Source organism: Engraulis encrasicolus, chromosome 21 (assembly GCF_034702125.1).
Source record: "Engraulis encrasicolus isolate BLACKSEA-1 chromosome 21, IST_EnEncr_1.0, whole genome shotgun sequence".
NCBI lineage: Eukaryota > Metazoa > Chordata > Actinopteri > Clupeiformes > Engraulidae > Engraulis > Engraulis encrasicolus.
Genome location: NC_085877.1, coordinates 17701384 through 17721211, shown reverse-complemented (window position 1 = coordinate 17721211; position 19828 = coordinate 17701384). Strand labels below are relative to the sequence as shown.

General features: G+C 42.0%; 1 protein-coding gene across 1 annotated transcript in view; it reads right to left on the bottom strand.

The window, feature by feature from the left end:
* Window positions 1–19828, bottom strand: part of atp6v0a2a (ATPase H+ transporting V0 subunit a2a) — a 29404-nt gene that overhangs the window by 3543 nt on the left and 6033 nt on the right. The window contains exons 7-20 of the mRNA XM_063186304.1: window positions 19297–19423; window positions 17782–17864; window positions 17322–17415; window positions 17059–17136; window positions 16777–16911; window positions 15698–15848; window positions 13109–13248; window positions 7421–7578; window positions 7045–7135; window positions 6498–6616; window positions 5759–5966; window positions 5358–5477; window positions 4695–4802; window positions 2294–2411 (exon numbers count right to left, since the gene is read on the bottom strand). Of these exons, the coding sequence (XP_063042374.1) occupies window positions 2294–2411; window positions 4695–4802; window positions 5358–5477; window positions 5759–5966; window positions 6498–6616; window positions 7045–7135; window positions 7421–7578; window positions 13109–13248; window positions 15698–15848; window positions 16777–16911; window positions 17059–17136; window positions 17322–17415; window positions 17782–17864; window positions 19297–19423 (1730 nt within the window). The remainder of the gene's footprint in view (window positions 1–2293; window positions 2412–4694; window positions 4803–5357; window positions 5478–5758; window positions 5967–6497; window positions 6617–7044; window positions 7136–7420; window positions 7579–13108; window positions 13249–15697; window positions 15849–16776; window positions 16912–17058; window positions 17137–17321; window positions 17416–17781; window positions 17865–19296; window positions 19424–19828) is intronic.

Below are 19828 nucleotides of genomic sequence, written 5' to 3'. Positions count from 1 at the left end.
GAGATGCTGACAGGAAATGAGTGGGAGAGAGAGATGGAGGAGGATTGGGAAATGACCCTGTCCGGACTCGAACCGGGGTCCCCATGGGGCGGGCATGGAAGCCCAAATGTGGGGGGCTTAGCGCGTTGCACCAAAGCGCCCCCGAGGACTTCAGACTGATTTAGCTGATTTAACATAACAGTCATCACCATCTCCCACAGCTCTGGAGGGGTATTGCAATAACATGGTTGAAGTCATAAACCTGGCCAAAAAAGTGAACCTACAGGAAGAGGTGCACCTGTTAAGAGATAGCCTGCAGGTGACATTTTGTTAAGGAAATTAAGACTCTAAGCTCAAATAGCTGATCATGTAAAAAGACATAATGCATGGTGTCAGGGTTTGTTAGGTTGTCAGGGTAGGACACAGTTAGACACTACCCTGACATGTCCAGTCCAGATGAGGGCGCCGCTTGCTCTTTTGCATCCCAGGGCCTAAAAGGAATATCGACGCTCATAATCCAGAAAATCCTTCATCACTGCCTGAAAAGGGCCATTAAATGTTTGGGAGCATTGATCAGTTCTTCTTTATCAGTTCTTGTCACATGTGCACAATGCACACAAAGCACAGACTGGCACAAACGCAAACACACAGGTGCATCAAAAAGGGTTCATGAAAACAATTCACAAACACATACACACGCATGATTCTTCATGATTCTTCAGACACCACAGACAGTAGTAATAAAACCAATCATTTTAATCAGAATACTTGGTTAAAATAAATAAAAAATGGTAAACATTTCAGGTGAAACAATTAAAGCCAAGGATACGACGTAAAAGCAATTAGAAACACTACTGATCTACTCTTTATATTATATTAGCCTACCTTACATTACTCAACTGCATGTTGTACAGTCAGTATTAACAAACCGCTCTACTGCAATGCCACTAACTGCACCAACGAATTTGGCCTGAGACTATAAATACGTCAACCAAACATAAACAACGTCCTGTCAGCTTTAATAGAACCTAATTCAATCTAAGTGAATGAATACCGTATGTGTGAATCGGTTGGATGTTAATTTGTGAGAGAGGCACAGTTTGCCAGAGACTCTGTAAATGTGTGTCAACTACAGTATTTATTTAATTTAATTGACCTGAATTGAGTTGAGTGAATGTGTATACATGACTGGGATGCTATATAGTAGTACATCACCAAAGTGTAGTAATACCTAGAAGAGTAAGGTATCCTTACTTCACAATCTGGTGTGCCACGGTAGAGAGTACTATGTTTGAGTAGGGAAGAAAGTCACCGGAGCATCTATCTGCTTTATTAGGAGCCGAATTCAACCTGTCGAAACATTAATTTTGGCCCCTGCTTCTAAAAGCAGAAAATTACTTCCCACATCTGAAGAAGCTCCAGTGACTTCCTTCCCTCGTTGTGTAGTAATACCAGTAGCAAGAACCTTACCGATACCCTCTCTGTTGCATACGGTATGCTAACACACATGTAATATTCACACACCTCTCTGCTCAAATGGCTCTCACAGTGGTGACAGATTTTGCCCAAGACTCCAGAAATGTGAGTCAGCTTAACTGAATGTAATTTAAGTGAGTGAATGTGTGTGAATTAGTCAGATGTTGATTTGTCTTAAGCATATTGGTATGGCCCAGATACATTCTGATGGCACTGACATGTCCATTGACACAAAAAACTTGCTTTTGAGAAAGAGGTTTTTGAGCAAGACACTGACTCCTTCATTCATGTTTCCAAATTACAATAAATAATTGTTTTTGTGAAATGTACCAAAGCAATTGAGAATAAAACTGCAAATGAACGTGTGATTCATGAATTAATTAATTAATTAATTAATGAAGTGTAATTAATGAATGTGTGTGTATCAGCTGGATTTTACTGGACTTGAACTCCAGGTATGTGCCAGGCTGAGAGCCCAGACTTGCAGGGTGGAGGCGTTGTGAGAGATGCAGCCCACAGACAGTAAATTGAATAATATAATAATAAATACATTACAATATAATGAAGTAGAAAGGCAAAGCACAGTATCTACATATTTTATCAAAATTTAGTTTAAACTGAAAATGGTCTTCACAACACCTCATTTATCCTGTGACAAAGACTTGTGGTCCAAATGTGTCCCGTTTTAGATATATCGCTATGTTAAATTCGCAGTAACTGCAGTATCCAACCTAATACAAATGCTTTGAAAGCTTTTTATCAGTTTCAATGTTGACACAGGTACTGCCCTTTGCCTCTGTGGGGCAGTATAATAGTAATATAATAATAAAATACTCACGTGCGTGGGCAAGGCTTAGGGCCCAGAGTCGCAGGTAGGAGGCTGTGTTGGAGATGCAGCCCAGGCAGTACTCAATGGTGTGGATGGCCTGGTGCATGAACACGTCACCAAAGTCAAACTGAAACAAAACACAGCAACAAGATTACATTACAGTACTACACTCAAATAAGACTTTTATCCAAAGCGACTTACAATTATCTACATTTTTTACAGGGCATTAGTTACAGTCCCTGGAGCAATGTGGGGTTAGGTCCCTTGCTCAAGGGTAACTCAATCATGGAGTGTGGTAGGGAGTGGAAGGGTGGGATTCGAACCGGCTAACAACTAGCAAACAGCGATACCATTTGGGATAATATTTGGAGTAGGCCTATGTTAAGAAAGTGTGTAAACAAATGTAATGTAAACAAAGTCTGCCCCCATTAGAACAGCGCAGATCTCGGAAAGGGCTGAGTCGAAAAATGCAGTATCACTGGGTACTGACAAGTCAAGGGTAGCGTGAGCAATACAACAGCATATTGAAATTGGCAGAAGTTATCCTTTAACCATTAGAACACAGCTGCCCCAAGATAGGCATCAAGGTGAGACAAAGTCAAAATGCCCATCGAACAACCACCCAAAGCATCAAGTACTGTAGCATTTGTGCGCCTTCCAGGCTACCATAGGATGACCAGGGGCCTTATGTACAAAGCTTGCAATACACAAAACACACTTTTTGACTTGGTGACATGAAGCGAGTGGGGAGAGAGAGACGGGTAAGGACCAGCAAAGGACCCGGGTCGGAAATCGAACCCGAGTCGGCCGAGTGCCCTACAGTTAGGCCACGGCAGGGCCATGCATATGTATTTTTGCAGATTTTCACAAACATATTTCCACAAAAGTCTTCGTGCATGAGGCCCGTGGTGCAACCAAAACAACCAAACTCAGCAACAATTACTGAAGCATCTGTGTTTCTTGTGAGCCTTCCAGGCCAGTGTGGTCTGATGAATGAACACGTCACCAAAGTCAAACTGGCACACAACATCAAAACACGATAGAAACAAGCTGTAGCACAGATGGGCATCAAGGGGCATCAATTTTCTTTTTTTCTGCACCAAAGTAAAACTGCCAACAAAACTGCAAAACACAGCGACAAGCGACACAGATGGCCATCCACCAAGGTCAAGTATCGGTTTTATCTTTCTGTGTCAGTCAAGGACTTCGGCCAAATACTAGTGCTTTCATTAGAGGGTCAGTTAAAACACAAGAAAAACCGTTGACACCATTTTTGTCATGTTGTTCAAGCTGGCCCATGGTTTTGGAAAGCAACTTGCTCTAAAAATAGTGTGGTTTATAGTCTGAATTGCAATAAGTACAGTTCCCCGCAAAACCTAATGAAACCTAATAATCTAGAGAGCATTTATTCAGGCTTATTTATTTATTATATACATCACATAATTTATTGATACATTCATATGTAATATAATTCTATGTACTTTGCTAATTGCTTTAACAGTATATGGTATCCTCTTGATATTTTTCTGAGGCTACGAATGAAAGAGAATACCACTATGGAGGAAACATTCTTATTGTGTCAAGGCAAAGGTTCCCAATTACCAAACCCTTTAGCCAGGTAGATGAGCTCATTAGTGAAATCACCTGTATTAGGACGCATAGGAGATGGAATATCTGGCAGGACCTTTTTCTTTCTCGTTTTCCGCCCCTACTCCTACCAAAGATTCTCGATATGGTAACCAAGCTAAATGAACAACGTAACCGTCACTGCCCTACAATTTCAGAACGCAGTATAATTCAAAATGGCAAACTGAGAAAAAAGGCTTTAAAGTTTCCTTTCTGTCCACGCGACTGTGTTGGAGGTAAAGTGGTGATGACACTTCCATATAATACTTTTTTATGGTGAAAATTTATGCACACAAGAAAAAAGCAAAAAAAACAACATTCTCATTACTTTTTAGCTGAAAAATCATTATACTGCGCTCTGTTGTGGTATTACTGTCTACACCAAAACCACGGTGTCAATGGAGAAGTGCAGTATAATTCGCATTATACTGCGTTCTTGGCTAGTACGACGTAACCTCCTAAAACCAAAAAGCGCAGTATAATCAGTTTTTTGCGTTTTTTTCCGAAACGGGACCAAGTTGGGCCAAAAAAATTTAACACAAGAAAAAGAAGGTATTTTAAAGCCAATTTCCGGTCTAAACCCATTTTCGACCATTTTCAAGATACTGCGTTCTGATATTGTAGGGCAGGTCACTAATGCAACAATGGGGGATCAATTCCGGTCTCCTAAATGAGCTCCAGTCTCACCTGCTAGTCTCCTAAAGGGCCATGGTAGCTTACAACCTTATGTCATATTGATTACGGAACAAAGAGTCTCTTCCATATCAATTGTCGCTGCTCCTACCTGTTTTGGCCCTCCACCAGACGGGGGGTCGCTGAGTCCCTCCTCCTCGTCGTGGAGCATTGAGGGAGACAGATCCTCCTCACTCACCCGACGCACCCTCTCATAGCCCTGAGGGATAGAGGATACCGCGCACACACACACACGCGCACACGCACACGCGCACACGCACACGCACACACGCACGCACGCACGCACGCACGCACGCACGCACACACACGCAACAAACATTCACGCAAGTACTCAGCCAGTAATGGGGGTAAGGTTTAATAAATACTGTACCATTTCTGAAAATTAGCTCCTTTTACACCTTCTCTTGAGTTAAATAATTGCGTTTTACCTTTGATCTGTTCTTTCAGCCATTATCTCTGTCTGATAATGCTACTTCTATCCAAAAGCTAGTGATTATGAATCTTATGAGTCCAGCTAGATGCTAGCTGAGCCTGAACGCACATGATTCAATGATACATGCTAGCTTGGAGATTATATGTGCACACGCAGAGACTAAGAGAACGGATGGAAATACAGGAGAAATCAAATGAGCTCAAATGAGCTTATTTTCAAGAAATTGTGCAATATCGCTTTAACTTGTGTTCTAAGAAGTTCAGTAAGTGGAGCAGTGTCACTCTTGTCATGAATGGAAGTACATCATTGATCGTCACTCACCCTGTGAGCACCGAGGGTCTTGCCCCCGTGATGGAGCCAGTAGAGGTATAGTGGTTTCCCCAGCAGCATCACGGGCACTGACAACAGAGCCACAATCAACAGGAAGATCTGCAGCCCTATCTGCAAATTAAAAAAAGAATGAAATGTTAATGGATAATCTGTAAAGCCTTATAGATCCCTAATCACTTGGCATGATTGAAACTATCGCACAGCATTTGCCCGGATGGAGTAAATGGTGTAACACAGCTAAGTAATATCATGTGCTAGTGTTGTACTTACACCATGTGTTTACTATTAGGCCAACTTTTACTTTTGACACCTCTGAAGAAGATTGCATGTTAAGTGAAGCTGAAGTGTAAATGACTATCTGTGTCCATGAGTTAACTGAAAGCCAAACTGACCTGGCCTGGATAGAGTGCTTCTCCGCTTTCCTGCATGAGGAACATGTTGATGAAGTGTATGAGGATGCTGGGGGCGGACTGGGAGTCTCGCACAGAGTACGCCAGCCACTTATAGAAGATCAAGATCACCAAGTAGCCAAACAGACACAGCAGAAAGAGCGTCTCCGGCAGGAAAAGCAGGTAGACTTTGTACTTCTGCCGGAAATGCCTGAAGACAAACAGTGTAACAAGAAATGGGAGATATTCTCAGATCAGATTGGCGTACAGTATCCATACATGCACAAAATGGCAGAGTCTTGAAACAAACAGTGAAACAAAAAAGGTGTCAAGAGAAGAAAATGAAAAAAAAATAGCAATCAGTTATAAACTGCATGAATTTCTGTTATTTATACAAGAAAAAAATACAGCGTTTATCCTCAATGAACGTCACATTGCTCATAGACATACTGCAATTGGTAGATACAGTATACGTGAAACGAGTGTGCATTAGGCTAACGATACAGGGGTCAATGACGTGTTAGTAATAGCAGATGTCAGGGTGGTGCAACCACAGCTAATGCTAATATTTTATGGATTAAATTATTTATTTTTGTTTTTATCCAAGAAGCATATTCATTGCAGTAAATCAATTACAAATTACTCATTAATTTATGGGCATTAGTTGTGGTTGTACCACCTGACGTTTAAGCACAAAAAACGTCTTATGTATTGTATGTATGTGGTTTATGTGAAGACTTACAGATAGTTGACTACACTTAAGACAACTCCAAAGGTCATATGAATGACACCCAGGATGACGGACATCTTCATCTTGTAAGAGTTCAGAAAAGACAGACGATTCACAGCTAGGTTCCAAATCTACACAAACAAAACATATACCAAGGGACAATGATACACCTTACTGTCTAGCAATAATCAAGGCACATTCTGTTTTTCGAATTAAAATCATTGCATGATACTGTAAATGTGTCCGTTTTAAGAGTTTAAAACACTGTGCCCTCAAAATAGCATAGTTAAATAATCTTAATATGATAATAATCAACTCATTCGTCACTGCACTTCCAGTGTGAGGATGGGGATCTCTGAGCAGTACTGGGTAAGCGATAAGGGTTTCAGGCTTGTAAAGTAAGGGTTGCATGGTACTGTCTCGCCACACTGCTCCCTTACACGAGTGAGCCATGAATGCAAATTTGAAGTGTGCAGTGTGCACTGTGTTCTGAGTCACAATGAGGACGGGAATTTCCTTGGTGGTCTTTCTTCCTGCTTGGGTATACTCAATCACTCACCGGATCTATTCCAAATGGGTAAGGTCCCTTGAATACCCCAGAAACATTCGGATCCAGAGTGAGCATAGCATTCGTTCTGAGTGTTTCATTCCTAGGAGAAAAGCAGAGAAAAGGTCAAAAGAGTGTTTAATGTCTTGCAGTTATGACCGCTGTTCCCCTAAAATGGCCACTGAAAAAACACACAAATGTGCAGTCGTATGCAATATGCCTAGTACACAGGCACGCAAATGAAATGAATGTGAATTTATGTGCGTTTGTGTGTGATTATGTGTTGTGTCAGTCTGTCACTGTGTGTGTGTGTGTGTGTGTGTGTGTGTGTGTGTGTGTGTGTGTGTGTGTGTGTGTGTGTGTGTGTGTGTGTGTGTCCTCCACTCACATCCACTGCTGCTCTGTGAACATGGCTCGGACACTCCATCCAGAGCCGAAGATGTTGATGGACTTGGCAAAGCAGTCATTATATATGAGGCCGGTGTATATGGAGAAGAGGCCCATCATCAGGATAATATAGCGCCCATCGAAGAATGTGTTCCAGATCTGCACACACGCACCCAACACAATCAAATACTCAGCATTAAATAACACATAACGGCACTATTACAATTATTATGATGACTAAAATAATAATAATAACAATATCAATAATAATAATAATAACAACCATTATAATATATTCATAATATTATTATTAACACATAATAACTGTATTATTATTAGTAGTAGTATTATTATTAGTAGTAGTAGTAGTAGTAGTAGTATTCTGTTATAATTAACACATGATAACACTATTTTGTACTACACAAGACAACAGACAGGACTGAACAATAAAAATGTTCAGGTACTGGCAAGTCAAAACTTCATTTAATGAAGATATTGCAATGGCTACTGATAGTATTTGGGGTTTTGCTACTATTAATATTAAAGATTTCAGATCCAGTGCAGGAATTGAAAACCAGAATGCAAAATTATCAATACTAATAAACAAAGTTCAACATAAAACACAAATGCCACATTTTCATTGGGTAAATTCGAAAGTACGTAGTTACTATTAAGTGCTACCTAGCTAGAAAATACCACCAAAACAGTATGATTACACAATGCAATAATAGTGCGGGTTCAATTGTCCCAAAAATAAGGTTTAGGAACATTTCATATAGATTTTTCCAAATTCTGTTTTTTATCAACTACAGACCTCATAGTCTTCGGATCCACCTGTTTCCAATTGTTTTCTTAAGTGGAAACGCCCAAAATCCAAGATGGCGGATATATGGTCATATTCTAACACAATTGAATGTAATTGAAAGAAACACGTTATATACATTTTTGGAATTGGTGTTTTTTATATTTCTTTCACCCCCTGAACAAAAAACAACCTGTTTCTACCCCCGCCCCTTACGTTTTAGTACCAAAATCCAAGATGGCTGACATGACATATATCATAAATTATGTATTTGGTGTTTGAAGATCTTTAAAGTCATTGTTTTTTCTTGTATTTGTAATATTCATGATGGATAAAGGACTGTTCAGTCAGCCATTACATGAACTTCATTAAAAAAATTATTCAATCTGTTGTAAAAATTCAGAAAATCAGAAAAGGCATTGAACGGCTCTTTTTATGACCAGGTAATGTGTCTTATCCTATTTATTTGTAGGACCCCCTCTGAATACAAAGCAACTTGTTTTTATTTTCCCTTTAACTTTCAGAAGCAAAATCCAAGATGGCTGACATTATAGCAAAATAAGGACATTTTGTTGTTTTAACCCATTAAGACATGGCGTTATAAATTTGCTGTTACCAGAATGGCAATGACCAAGTCGTAGTGCATTACTAAAGGCCCTGTGTCATATCATAGTATTGTATTGCTATGGTAGTTAACTTTCAATGACTATCACGGCATGCCACAGGAGGTACGGAGTGCATTAAGGGGCTACGGTCTATAAAGCCATTCTGCAGTATTGTACACCTATTGGTAATATTTTGATAGGCACATAACTGTCATTACATGAAATGTTATCAACATTTATCTCATATTTTGCCAAAATTCAACATGGTGTCCAAAAACCCTTGAACTAGCAAACAACCTAGATCTCATCTATATCTGAACTGACCCCTGATCTCAATAGCTTAGCAGCAGGTGGAGCCGGTGTTATTTATGACAGGAGTCGAGCCCTCTGTCCATCCTCACGATGCCTCAGTCTCAGAGGTAGAGCATCTGAAGTTTGGGGTGACACACCTTAAATGTTGTGCGCAAATGTTGACTTGCAATTTGCCAGTTGCCAAAAAAGGCCAGTTGCCTCCAACTCTATAGACTGATCAGGAAGTACAAGAAAATCCTATTAATTAATTTCATAGAATAACTATCCAGAAGATTGGGCAATAGGACTACCTTATTCCACACAATGAGACAGACATGGGCGCCGCTAGGGGGGGAAAGATGTTACAGATTCTAAGCACTGACAGCACTGACAGGGGACTGATGGGGGCCCAAAAATCAAATCTTTCGTGGGGCCCAAAATTTCTGGCGGTGTCCCTGGAGGCAGACACAGTTTACATTCACACTTGTGCCACCAATACTTCATGATGCTTAAGGTCTTACAAAGGTATGATAGTGTGGCCATTACTAGGGTCATGGGTGTACTCTGACTGTCATGCCAAAGAGCCTAGTTCTGTGAGCAGAGAGCATGGCAAGATTGTTGGAATTGGAAGAATGCAGCATCCCAGGCAGAACATTTGGCTTCATAGCCTTCCGATAAGCCGAAGTTGACCCTGAAGCAACTTTGTAAGCCTTGGCCTTGACATAGGCAGCCAAACCAGTGCATATGCAATACTATTGTACAGGTAGCACTGTATAACAGGTACTGTACATGAATTGATTCATAGTCATTTTTGTTTGAACAATAATTTGGACCTGCACAGAATCTTCTGTGCTTAAATTCCAAATGAATGGCTTTATAGACCTGAAAGCATTATGTTAATATTGCTTTTGCTATATGAAATGTCAGCCATCTTGGATTTTGTAATGGATTTAGTTTATGTGATGGCTGACTTCAGTCATGTAACAAATATTACCAATAAAAGTCAACAATGGCTGAATAGACTTATAAATACTAAATATGCCAATTTTGCCAAATATGATGTCAGCCATCTTGATTTTCCCACTAAAAAATAGGGGGGGGTAATCATCAAGTCCCAAATTTCAACACGCCCATTTGGGACTTGATTAACACTATAAATACAAGAACTTTGACACCAAAAGTAACTCTGTATCTTGAAAATAACCCCCCACCCCTTGAAAATGAAAAAAATAACCCAAAAGTGACATTTTCTGCCCATTCCGCCTGGTATGCATAAGCTATTTTTACTGTTTGCTTATATACCATCGCATAAATGCTTTCAAATCCATTTGATATTTAATTAACACTATTAATAGAAGAAATGTTACACCTCAAAGTGACTGAATATCTTGAAAATACCCCCCCCACCCCCCACTCACCCCTCTTTATGAAATTAAGAAAAGACACAAAAACAGAGTTTTTTTTAACCTGTTCTGCCCTTTGTATGCATTCACTATTCTTACAGTCTGCCAATATACATTACAGGCTCTAGGCCCAATAAGAGGACATAAAACATTGGTGAATTCAGGTAAATTGGGCCACTTTGGGCCATTCACTTGCAAAAAAGTGGCCCAATTTCCCTGAATTCTCCATACATGAAAATAGACATCAAAAGAAGGAGAGAGGGTTGAGAAATGTTGCATACGCATGTACAAAAATACCATCAGTCATGACAGTCTTAAGAGGCAGCCATACCAGTGCTTCTACATGATTGATATCTGACAGAGCTGCATCTGGGGCTTGTGAGAATCCTTATAATACAGTTTTGAGACAGTTTTCCAGATGACAAATGAACTTAAACCTCAACTTCTTAAAGAGAGCCTGTGAAGTACTAAGCCCTGAGTCACAAAATACTTTACTAGCACTGCAACTTCAAGGGGTTTTCAGCAATATAGTCAAGCAATCATTATATTAGCCTACTTCATTATGCTACTTGGAATTTACGCAGGGTCTTTTTTGTAGCTGACCCATAATGGGACTGCATACATAGGAGTACAGTAAGCATGAAACAAGTGTACTTTCACATCATCAGAACAAACTTGTCTTACTAACATTTTTGCTTGGACATGCAACACTCATCTCTGTCTATATGTCAGTATCATCTCCCTTCTCAGTGATAATGTGCCCAAGATATTTTGTACTGCCTGATACACATATTGATTGCCCTGGCAGATAAAATGTTAGAACTTTACAATCTTCCTTGGCTCTATATATCAACACAACACTATTTTTTTTGCATTATACTGTACATCAAACTCAACCCCATGCTCAGAGCACACATTCAGGAGTTGCTGAAACCCAACAGTGCTGGGGGACATAATAGCCAGATCATCTGCATACATCAAATGGTTTAAAACCGTGTTTCCATCAGACATCCTGTCTTACACCTCCCCAGTTGTTTGGAGAGGTTTTCCATATATTGGTTGAACAGGGCTAGAGATAGGAGTCCCCCTTGTCTAACTCCATTGCCTACACAGAAAAGGGTAGATCGACTGTTTCCACCTTTCACCTGCATATGTTGATTCGTATACCAGTAAACCAGAATCCGTATGATGCACCTCAAACTTTTCCACAACTAGAGACAAAATTAAGGTCTCAATTTGCTGTAGAGCTGCCCTTTTGCTTTCTGTAAAGGGGTGGGGAACCTTTTTAATTCGAAGTGCCACTTTGGATTGCTTCAAGGGTCGTAAAAGTCCTCCGAGGGCCGTAACTATGAACGCAAACCAGGATTTCCCCCTGCACTTAAGGCCTTTATTGAAGGCAGCCACCTTTACAACAGACCCCACCTTCTCTAGGTCCCCTGAATATAACTGAATTGTATTGCAAATGGAATTGTAAGAAGATTCCTTTACAAAATATGTCATAGTTCATATGAAGCTGCATGATATTAAAATTATATCGGGGGCCGGATAAAACGGCCTCGAGACATAGGTTCCCCACCCCTGTCCTAGTATATGGCACTGTATATCCTTGTAGTATCCTCGTCAAAGACATCAGATTCCCCAGCACTTTTCCAATGTCCAAACATAGTGTTGCCTACTTCTATCACAGCTGAGCTCGCCTCACTGATAGAATATGACTGTCTGCTGGGGATTTCAATGGTTTGCTTGCAGTCAACCAGCAGCCACAATGTATTATGTAAATGTACCTTATCACATTAGAACATTGCAACATCTGACAGATGAACCAAAGTATTCCCTCAAGATATTTATATGTATCTTTAATGATAAAAGGGGGGAAATGGGGCAAAAAACATGTCCGATTTAGTTTTTTGGGTGGGGTGGGGGGTTTATTTCATGATAGGTACCAACTTCCAATACAAAATATCTGTCAAATGACCCAATGCACCATCCCTGAAGTGGGCGTAATCATTTTCCAAAATTTTGATTTTTAGGCCATTTATCCCCCTCCCCTAAAAGAAGCAAAACATTGGAAACAAGTTGTTTGCTTCCTAGGGGATCCTAGAAGTAAAAAAAAAAATGCTGAATGGAAAAATCTATATGAAATGTTCCTAAACTTACAACTGAACCCGCACTAATAACCTGGCCCATGGGTAATGTTAGATGCATTTGATGATGTGTTTGGCGCCACTTGCAGGCAACCCAAAACATTGTGGGCGGACACACAGGGTCATTGCAATACTTGGCCCAACTCCTAGGTCTAATAGGTCCCAGGTCCCCAAACAAGGGAGCTGCCCAACTGACAAATGCCACCAACAACAGCACGATTCAAATAAACATAATAATACACGATAAATAAATAATAAACGATAAATAAGTGGTCTATAAATAAGTAAATAAGTGGTCTTTTCGGGCCAGCCATTGCCCTTGAGCAAGGCACCTAACCCTCCATTGCTCCAGGGACTGTAACCAATATCCTGCATCTAAATAATTGTAATATTTGGATAAGTGTTAGCCTAAGTACTGAGTTGAGTGCTGTGGTTTTTCTTCACCTCATTTCCAGAGCGCTTCCGTTTGTGGCTCTTCTCGGTCAGCACCATCCACAGGCCAAACAGGGCCATGATGACACCGTGGCCCAGGTCCCCAAACATCACCGCGAACAGGAAGGGGAACGTGATGATGGTGTAAGGAGCTGACACACACAAACACACACGCACATAACACACAAACACACACACACAATTAGGCTCAATCGACAAGATCGTTTTTATACATTTTAAATGATACATTATACCTAACGTTATACATTACCAACATCACCACAAACAAGAAAGGTAAGGTAATGATGTGGGAAGCTCACAGACACACAGACACACAGAAACACAGACACACAGACACACACACACACACACACACACACACACACACACACACGTTGTGTGTGGAGACAGCCAGACAGGGAGTTCCTGTTGTAGACTTTCTCTGCTGCACTTCATTAAGAAGTTCAACCCCTTAACTCACTTAACACAAGAGCAAATCTAAACATGGGCACTGGGAGTTCAATAAGGCAATTGTTCATTTCTTTCCAATCAAGTGCGTCCCCTGTGGCTCATTTGGAGTGTGTGAACCAATTTGTCCATTGTGTTTCAGCCCGGATTAAAAACAAACTGCCTTTGCCACCTTCCTTCCCTGCAATGTGATGTGGTGATGGTATAAATGGGTCAAGTCTCTCGGCTGACACACAAAAACAATGCCAAATGAAAGGCGAGAGAGAGAGAGAGAGAGAGAGAGAGAGAGAGAGAGAGAGAGAGAGAGAGAGAGAGAGAGAGAGAAAGAAAGAAAGAAAGAAAGAAAGAGAGAGAATGACAGACAGAGGTGGGGAGAGAAAGAGAGAGAGCGAGAGAGAGAAAGGCAGACAGACAGACAGAGATGGAAAGAAAGAGAGAGAGAATGCCTCAGACGTAATGAAGGAGAGCTACTGATTATCAGACTAGCCCAGCTGGGTGCTACCAAAGGGCTGTGTGTGCTGTGTGCGCTGTGCTGTGCAGGCAGGCAGCTCTTTGGTGCCACGGTCATCACAAGCCGTGCTGACGCAGTTCAGTTCAATACATAAGAACTGGGTCACTGTGAAAAGGAAAATGCAAACAGAAGCAGAGGGAGCTGTGACTCCATGGAACTAATCATCACGTTGTTGTGCAGCACAAAAAAAGAAGTCAACCGTCTTTGTACTGCACAAAAAGACACACTCCAGTCTATGGTGACTGATACCACTGATGTCCAAAGCAACAACAGTGGGTTGAATTCAGTTTGTTCAGATGAAAATTAGATGCAAACTAGAAGCACTCAGAGAGCGCAGACCTCAGCCAAGGAAGCTGCTTGACAGAACATTTGACTATGTTACACCCTATTTTCATTTAAAGTCTTTCTACCTTCTTTTGGTGGAGTTAGAAACTGCAATGTTTTGCCCTATCTCGCAATTCAATTTGCGGTCACTAGGGGCGTTTAGATTTATAGGCCAGCAATGGTGAAGAATCTTTAAAAAAGGTCCTGGTTCCGGTCCGTGATCACCACCAGAATTGAATCACTTGTTCCTTGGGTCATTAACAACAACCCCACAGCCAAATCCGTTCACAAGTTTTTGAGTTATCCTGCTGACAGACAGACAAACAGACAAACAAACCAACGCAATCCTTAGCGGAGGTAATAAATAAATGAGAAATAAACGACATGTCTGCAGTTATCTACGGCCTCGTGTTGGGAGACAGGCCCACCATAGACTGTCTCTGTAATTACTGTACGTCCTACTATTCTGCAATAAAAAGGCCATTACATGTAATGGGACTTTTAATGCCATCAAATCACACCAGGCGCAATTTGGAATCATGTGATTTAATCCTTATTCACAGAATAGCAGCTTTTCATTTTCCTCACAGCTTATAATATAAGCCAGACAGCTCACCAACCACATACAGTAGATAGGCAGATAGACAAACGATAGATAGATAGATAGATAGATAGATAGATAGATAGATAGATAGATAGATAGATAGATAGATAGATAGATAGATAGATAGATAGATAGATAGATAGATAGATAGATAGATAGATAGATAGATAGATAGATAGATAGATAGATAGATAGATAGATAGATAGATAGATAGACAGACAGACAAACAGACGGTAAGAGAGACAGCCAGACAGACTGATTGATTGACTTATTTAGAGATTGATCAATTGATACATTACTGAGTGCACTCACTGGTCTCACTGTGGGGTCAATAATGTATAAATTGACCAATCACTCAAGTCAGTCCATTAATCAATCAATCTAACGAGTGTCTGAGTGTGTTCACCTGGGCTTGCCTCTCTGTAGTCGCCCACTATGCAGAGTAGACTGTGTTGAAACATCCTGTACAGGATTCAATGACCCTCTCAGCCAAACTGGCGTTTTTGGACCCCGCCAGCCCATGCAAGTGGAACAAATTAAGTTTGTGTGGTGTGTGGTGTGTGAGTGTGTGAGTGTGTGAGTGTGTGAGTGTGTTTTACCTGGGCTTGCCTCTCTGTAGTTCCCCACCCCATAGGCCTCCACTACTATGCAGAGTGTTGAGTATGATGTGTGAGCGTGTGAGTGTGTGTTTACCTGGGCTGGCCTCTCTGTAGTCCCCCACCCCATAGGCCTCCACTATGCTCTGGAAGCCTGACGTGAACTTGTTGCTCCGCAGGAGGGTCGGGGGCGTGTCGTTGCTAGGGATACGGTTGACGAAGGAGGGCACCGGGGCATCGCCTTTTCTCTGTAATAGTATACAAGAATTGAGCCTCGAAGGAGAATTCAAACAGTGACATTTTTGTCCTAAAAATGTGGCAAGGAATATAGGTGTGACACTGTGTCAGCATTAAAAGCAGCCTGCTTTGCAAGGGCAAGCTAGAATTGGAGAGAGATGTGCTGCCAGGAATATCAAAGCTTTGCCCTTGGAGCTTCGACCGTGGTGGTGGTGATGCAAGATGTGGGTGGGTAGGAGGGCACATTTGTATAAACAACAAATTGTGTGTGTGAGTATGACAAGAAGCACATCAATGTGCAAAAGGCATTCACCACATTTGAAGCTGTAAACTGTGAAAATAATGATCAAGTCTTGTTGATATGTCAAAGCACACTTGGATAGAGGTTTTGACACATTAGGTTTCGCATCAGCATCAATAAAGCATCTTTCAGTCCCCTCACAGAGCCTTCCTCCAGTGCCCTGGGTAGCTCGGCTAGGTTGCTGGCGAGGCACCAGACCTTGGCAGTGAGACACTAATACCACTCTACTAACACAGCCAATAACACCAACAACACATACTGTACATGCAAAACACACGCACGCACGCACGCACGCACGCACGCACGCACGCACGCACGCACGCACGCACGCACGCACGCACGCACGCACGCACGCACGCACGCACGCACGCACGCACGCACGCACGCACGCACGCACGCACGCACGCACGCACGCACGCACGCACGCACGCACGCACGCACGCACGCACGCACGCACGCACGCACGCACGCACGCACGCACGCACGCACGCACGCACGCACGCACGCACGCACGCACGCACGCACACGCACACACACACACACACACACACACACACACACACACACACACACACACACACACACACACACACACACACACACACACACACACACACACACTCTTCCAATCCCCTCACCGAGCCTTCCTCCAGTGCCCTGCGTAGCTCTGCCAGGTCGCTGACGGGGCACCAGACCTCAGCGATGAGACACTTGTTGGTGACGTCGAAGCTGCAGAGGTTGAGGATGTGGTAGATAGCCTTCATCTTCTTAACCTGTGCCGCCAAATATAGAGCAAGTAAAAACAGGGATAGTGTGTGTGTGTGTATATGTGTGTGTGTGTGTGTGTGTGTGTGTGTGTGTGTGTGTGTGTGTGTGTGTGTGTGTGTGTGTGTGTGTGTGTGTGTGTGTGTCCTCTTCACCTGTACTACCCAGGAGTAGGCAGCCTCTGATGCCTTCTGCAACACCTGTTTCAGGTAATCTTCCGTGCGGTGCAGCACCTGGACGCAGAGACAGAAAAGGATGGATTAACGCACGGGCCTACGGGAAATACTCCAATTTGATTGCCCACTTTTCTGGGAAGATTTTGAGAGTGACGAGATAGCTAGCATGGCAAAATTCAAATAGACTGTGAATAAGACTGAAAAAAAATCACAATGGCACACAAACACATTGTCATAATTACATTATGCAAGTCCTGGATGCGTGTCTTTAGGTTGTCCATCACGTCAGCCCTCTCCTCATCCGTCTCCGGGTGTGGGTAGAGGTGACAGTGGTAACTAGGCAACAGACAAGAAGAGGATACCTGGTGCTACACAAATCCGTACACTTCAGTCACAACATTATTACTGCCCACTCAAGTGGAAGCAGAAAACCGCTGTCAAGGCTCCGATTAGAACAGATACACCTTGACATGTTGTAGTGGACATGATTCATAATGACTGATTAGTTGGTTAGTGAACTCAATCAATCAACCAACCAACCAATCAAATATAAAACAAATTCATTGCGTTCATTGTCAAAAACCCAATGCAATGCATATAAGCATGCTTAATTTAACATTAATTCTGAGTAAACATTAATGGCATAGGTGTAAAGAGACATTTTTTTTCAGGGAGTAAATGAAAGATGTAGTGTATATTTACCAGTCACAAATCTTCTGAACCTTCTGGCCTATCTGGTCACCCCAGAATGAGATGAGGAACACCACATTTTTACTGATCTCCCCCTAAAAACAATCAAGAGCGAAAAAGACAGACAGGCAGACAGTCATGGAAATAATAAAATCACTTTGCAAAATGTTATGGGTGCTCTTTTTTTACAGATTTACAATAAATATCAGAAATAAAAATTTTAGATATATCTGCGTGATAGATCACAATGAAATCTTTTTGTTGAAAAAGAGCGTAACATGCATAACAACATGCATGGCTCTTGGGGAGGACACTAATGAAAGAGGAGGATCCATACAAGGGTCTGGACCATATAAAGTGTTGCTGTACCCCAATGCTAAACCTGTTGTTCAGCCCCCATGTCTAGGCCAGGTAGATTGTGTTTGCCGTCTGTGTCTAGATCAGCTACAATGCATTAACTCACCGTGTATATATCAGCTAGGCTGTGTTAGAGGACCAGTTCAGTCAATTTCAATATGCTGTTGTATTGCTCACGCTACCCTTGACTTGTCAGTACCCGATGATGCCACATTTTTCGGCTAAGCCCTTTCCGAGATATGAGCTATTCTAATAGGGGCAGTATTTGTTTACATTTTTTTTTTTAATTAACATAGGTCAACTCCAAATATTTTCCCAAAAGGTACCGCTGTTTGCTATCTGTTGATGTTGTATAACCTTTCGGATGGTTTTGGGAATAAATAAAAATGTTTTTTTGAAATGTAAACAAAGCGCTGCTCCCATTACAATGACCAAGATCTCGGAAAAGGCTGAAGAAGAAAAAAGTCCAGGGTAGTGTGAGCATTACAACTGCATGTTGAAATTGACTGAACTGGTCCTTCAACACGTTAACATGTCTAGATTGGTAGGGTAGACTCAGTTAACCCAACGTGTCTTTATCGGCTTTGCTGTGTTAACACGTCAACATGTCTAGATTGGTAGGGTAGACTCAGTTAACTCACCATGTCCAGATCGGTTAGCTAGACTCAGTTAACTCACCGTGTCTAGATCGGTTAGCTAGACTCAGTTAACTTACCGTGTCTAGATCGGTTAGCTAGACTCAGTTAACTCACCGTGTCTAGATCGGCTAACTAGACAATGTCAACCAGTCATATTTAGTTCGGCTAGCTAGACCAGGGATGGGCAACTTTTATGATGAGGAGGGCCACATTTTTTTCATCGACATCATTGGAGGGCCACATGACCATGAATCTGACTCTAACGCGCAGTTTGAGGTGGAGTTTGTTGCTTACTGACTGCCGATATTGTTTGGAAGGAATAGGAGTATTCTCTATCAGCCAACAGTATAATTACAATGATTTAGAAGAGATTCTTTAAAAAAATCTTGTCTTTTTTAAGTTATGTATTATCTATGGGCCGCACTGAGGGAGGAGGAGGGCCGCATGTGGCCCCCGGGTCTCCAGTTGCCCATCCCTGAGCTAGACTGTGTCACCCCATCGTGTCTAAATCCGCTGGACTCTGTTAACCCACCGTGTCTAGATCGGCGAGGCTCTCGTCAACCTCTGCGTAGCTGAGTATGGTGTAGCCTTTGCACACGCGCCACAGCATCCGCTCAAACGCCTCCATCTTCACCCTCTGGATCAGGCCAGACACAAACCTGCAACACAGGGAACCACAAAGTGAGGCCGAGTATACTGCCTGACACAAACCTGCAACACAGGGAACCACATTGTCAGACTGGGTATACTGTATGTGACGGAGGTGTTCCCACGCAGTTCGTCCTCTAGGGAGCCGCGAACTCACCACCTCGTCAACGCATCAGTTCGACTATGGGAGGCACAGTACGAGACCGCTGAGCTAAAGGGCCGGTCCAATAGCCCAACGCTACCGCACTGTATTGAGGCTTCGGGAGGGAGTTTTACTAACATCCCACGCCACACTCTGCTAGTTAGCCTCCGTTACTATACAGTACATACTACTTGACACAAGGTTATCAATGCTATCTTTCTTCTGTCATTTTTTATGCATGTGATTAGAAAATCCAAAAAACACAAACATTTAA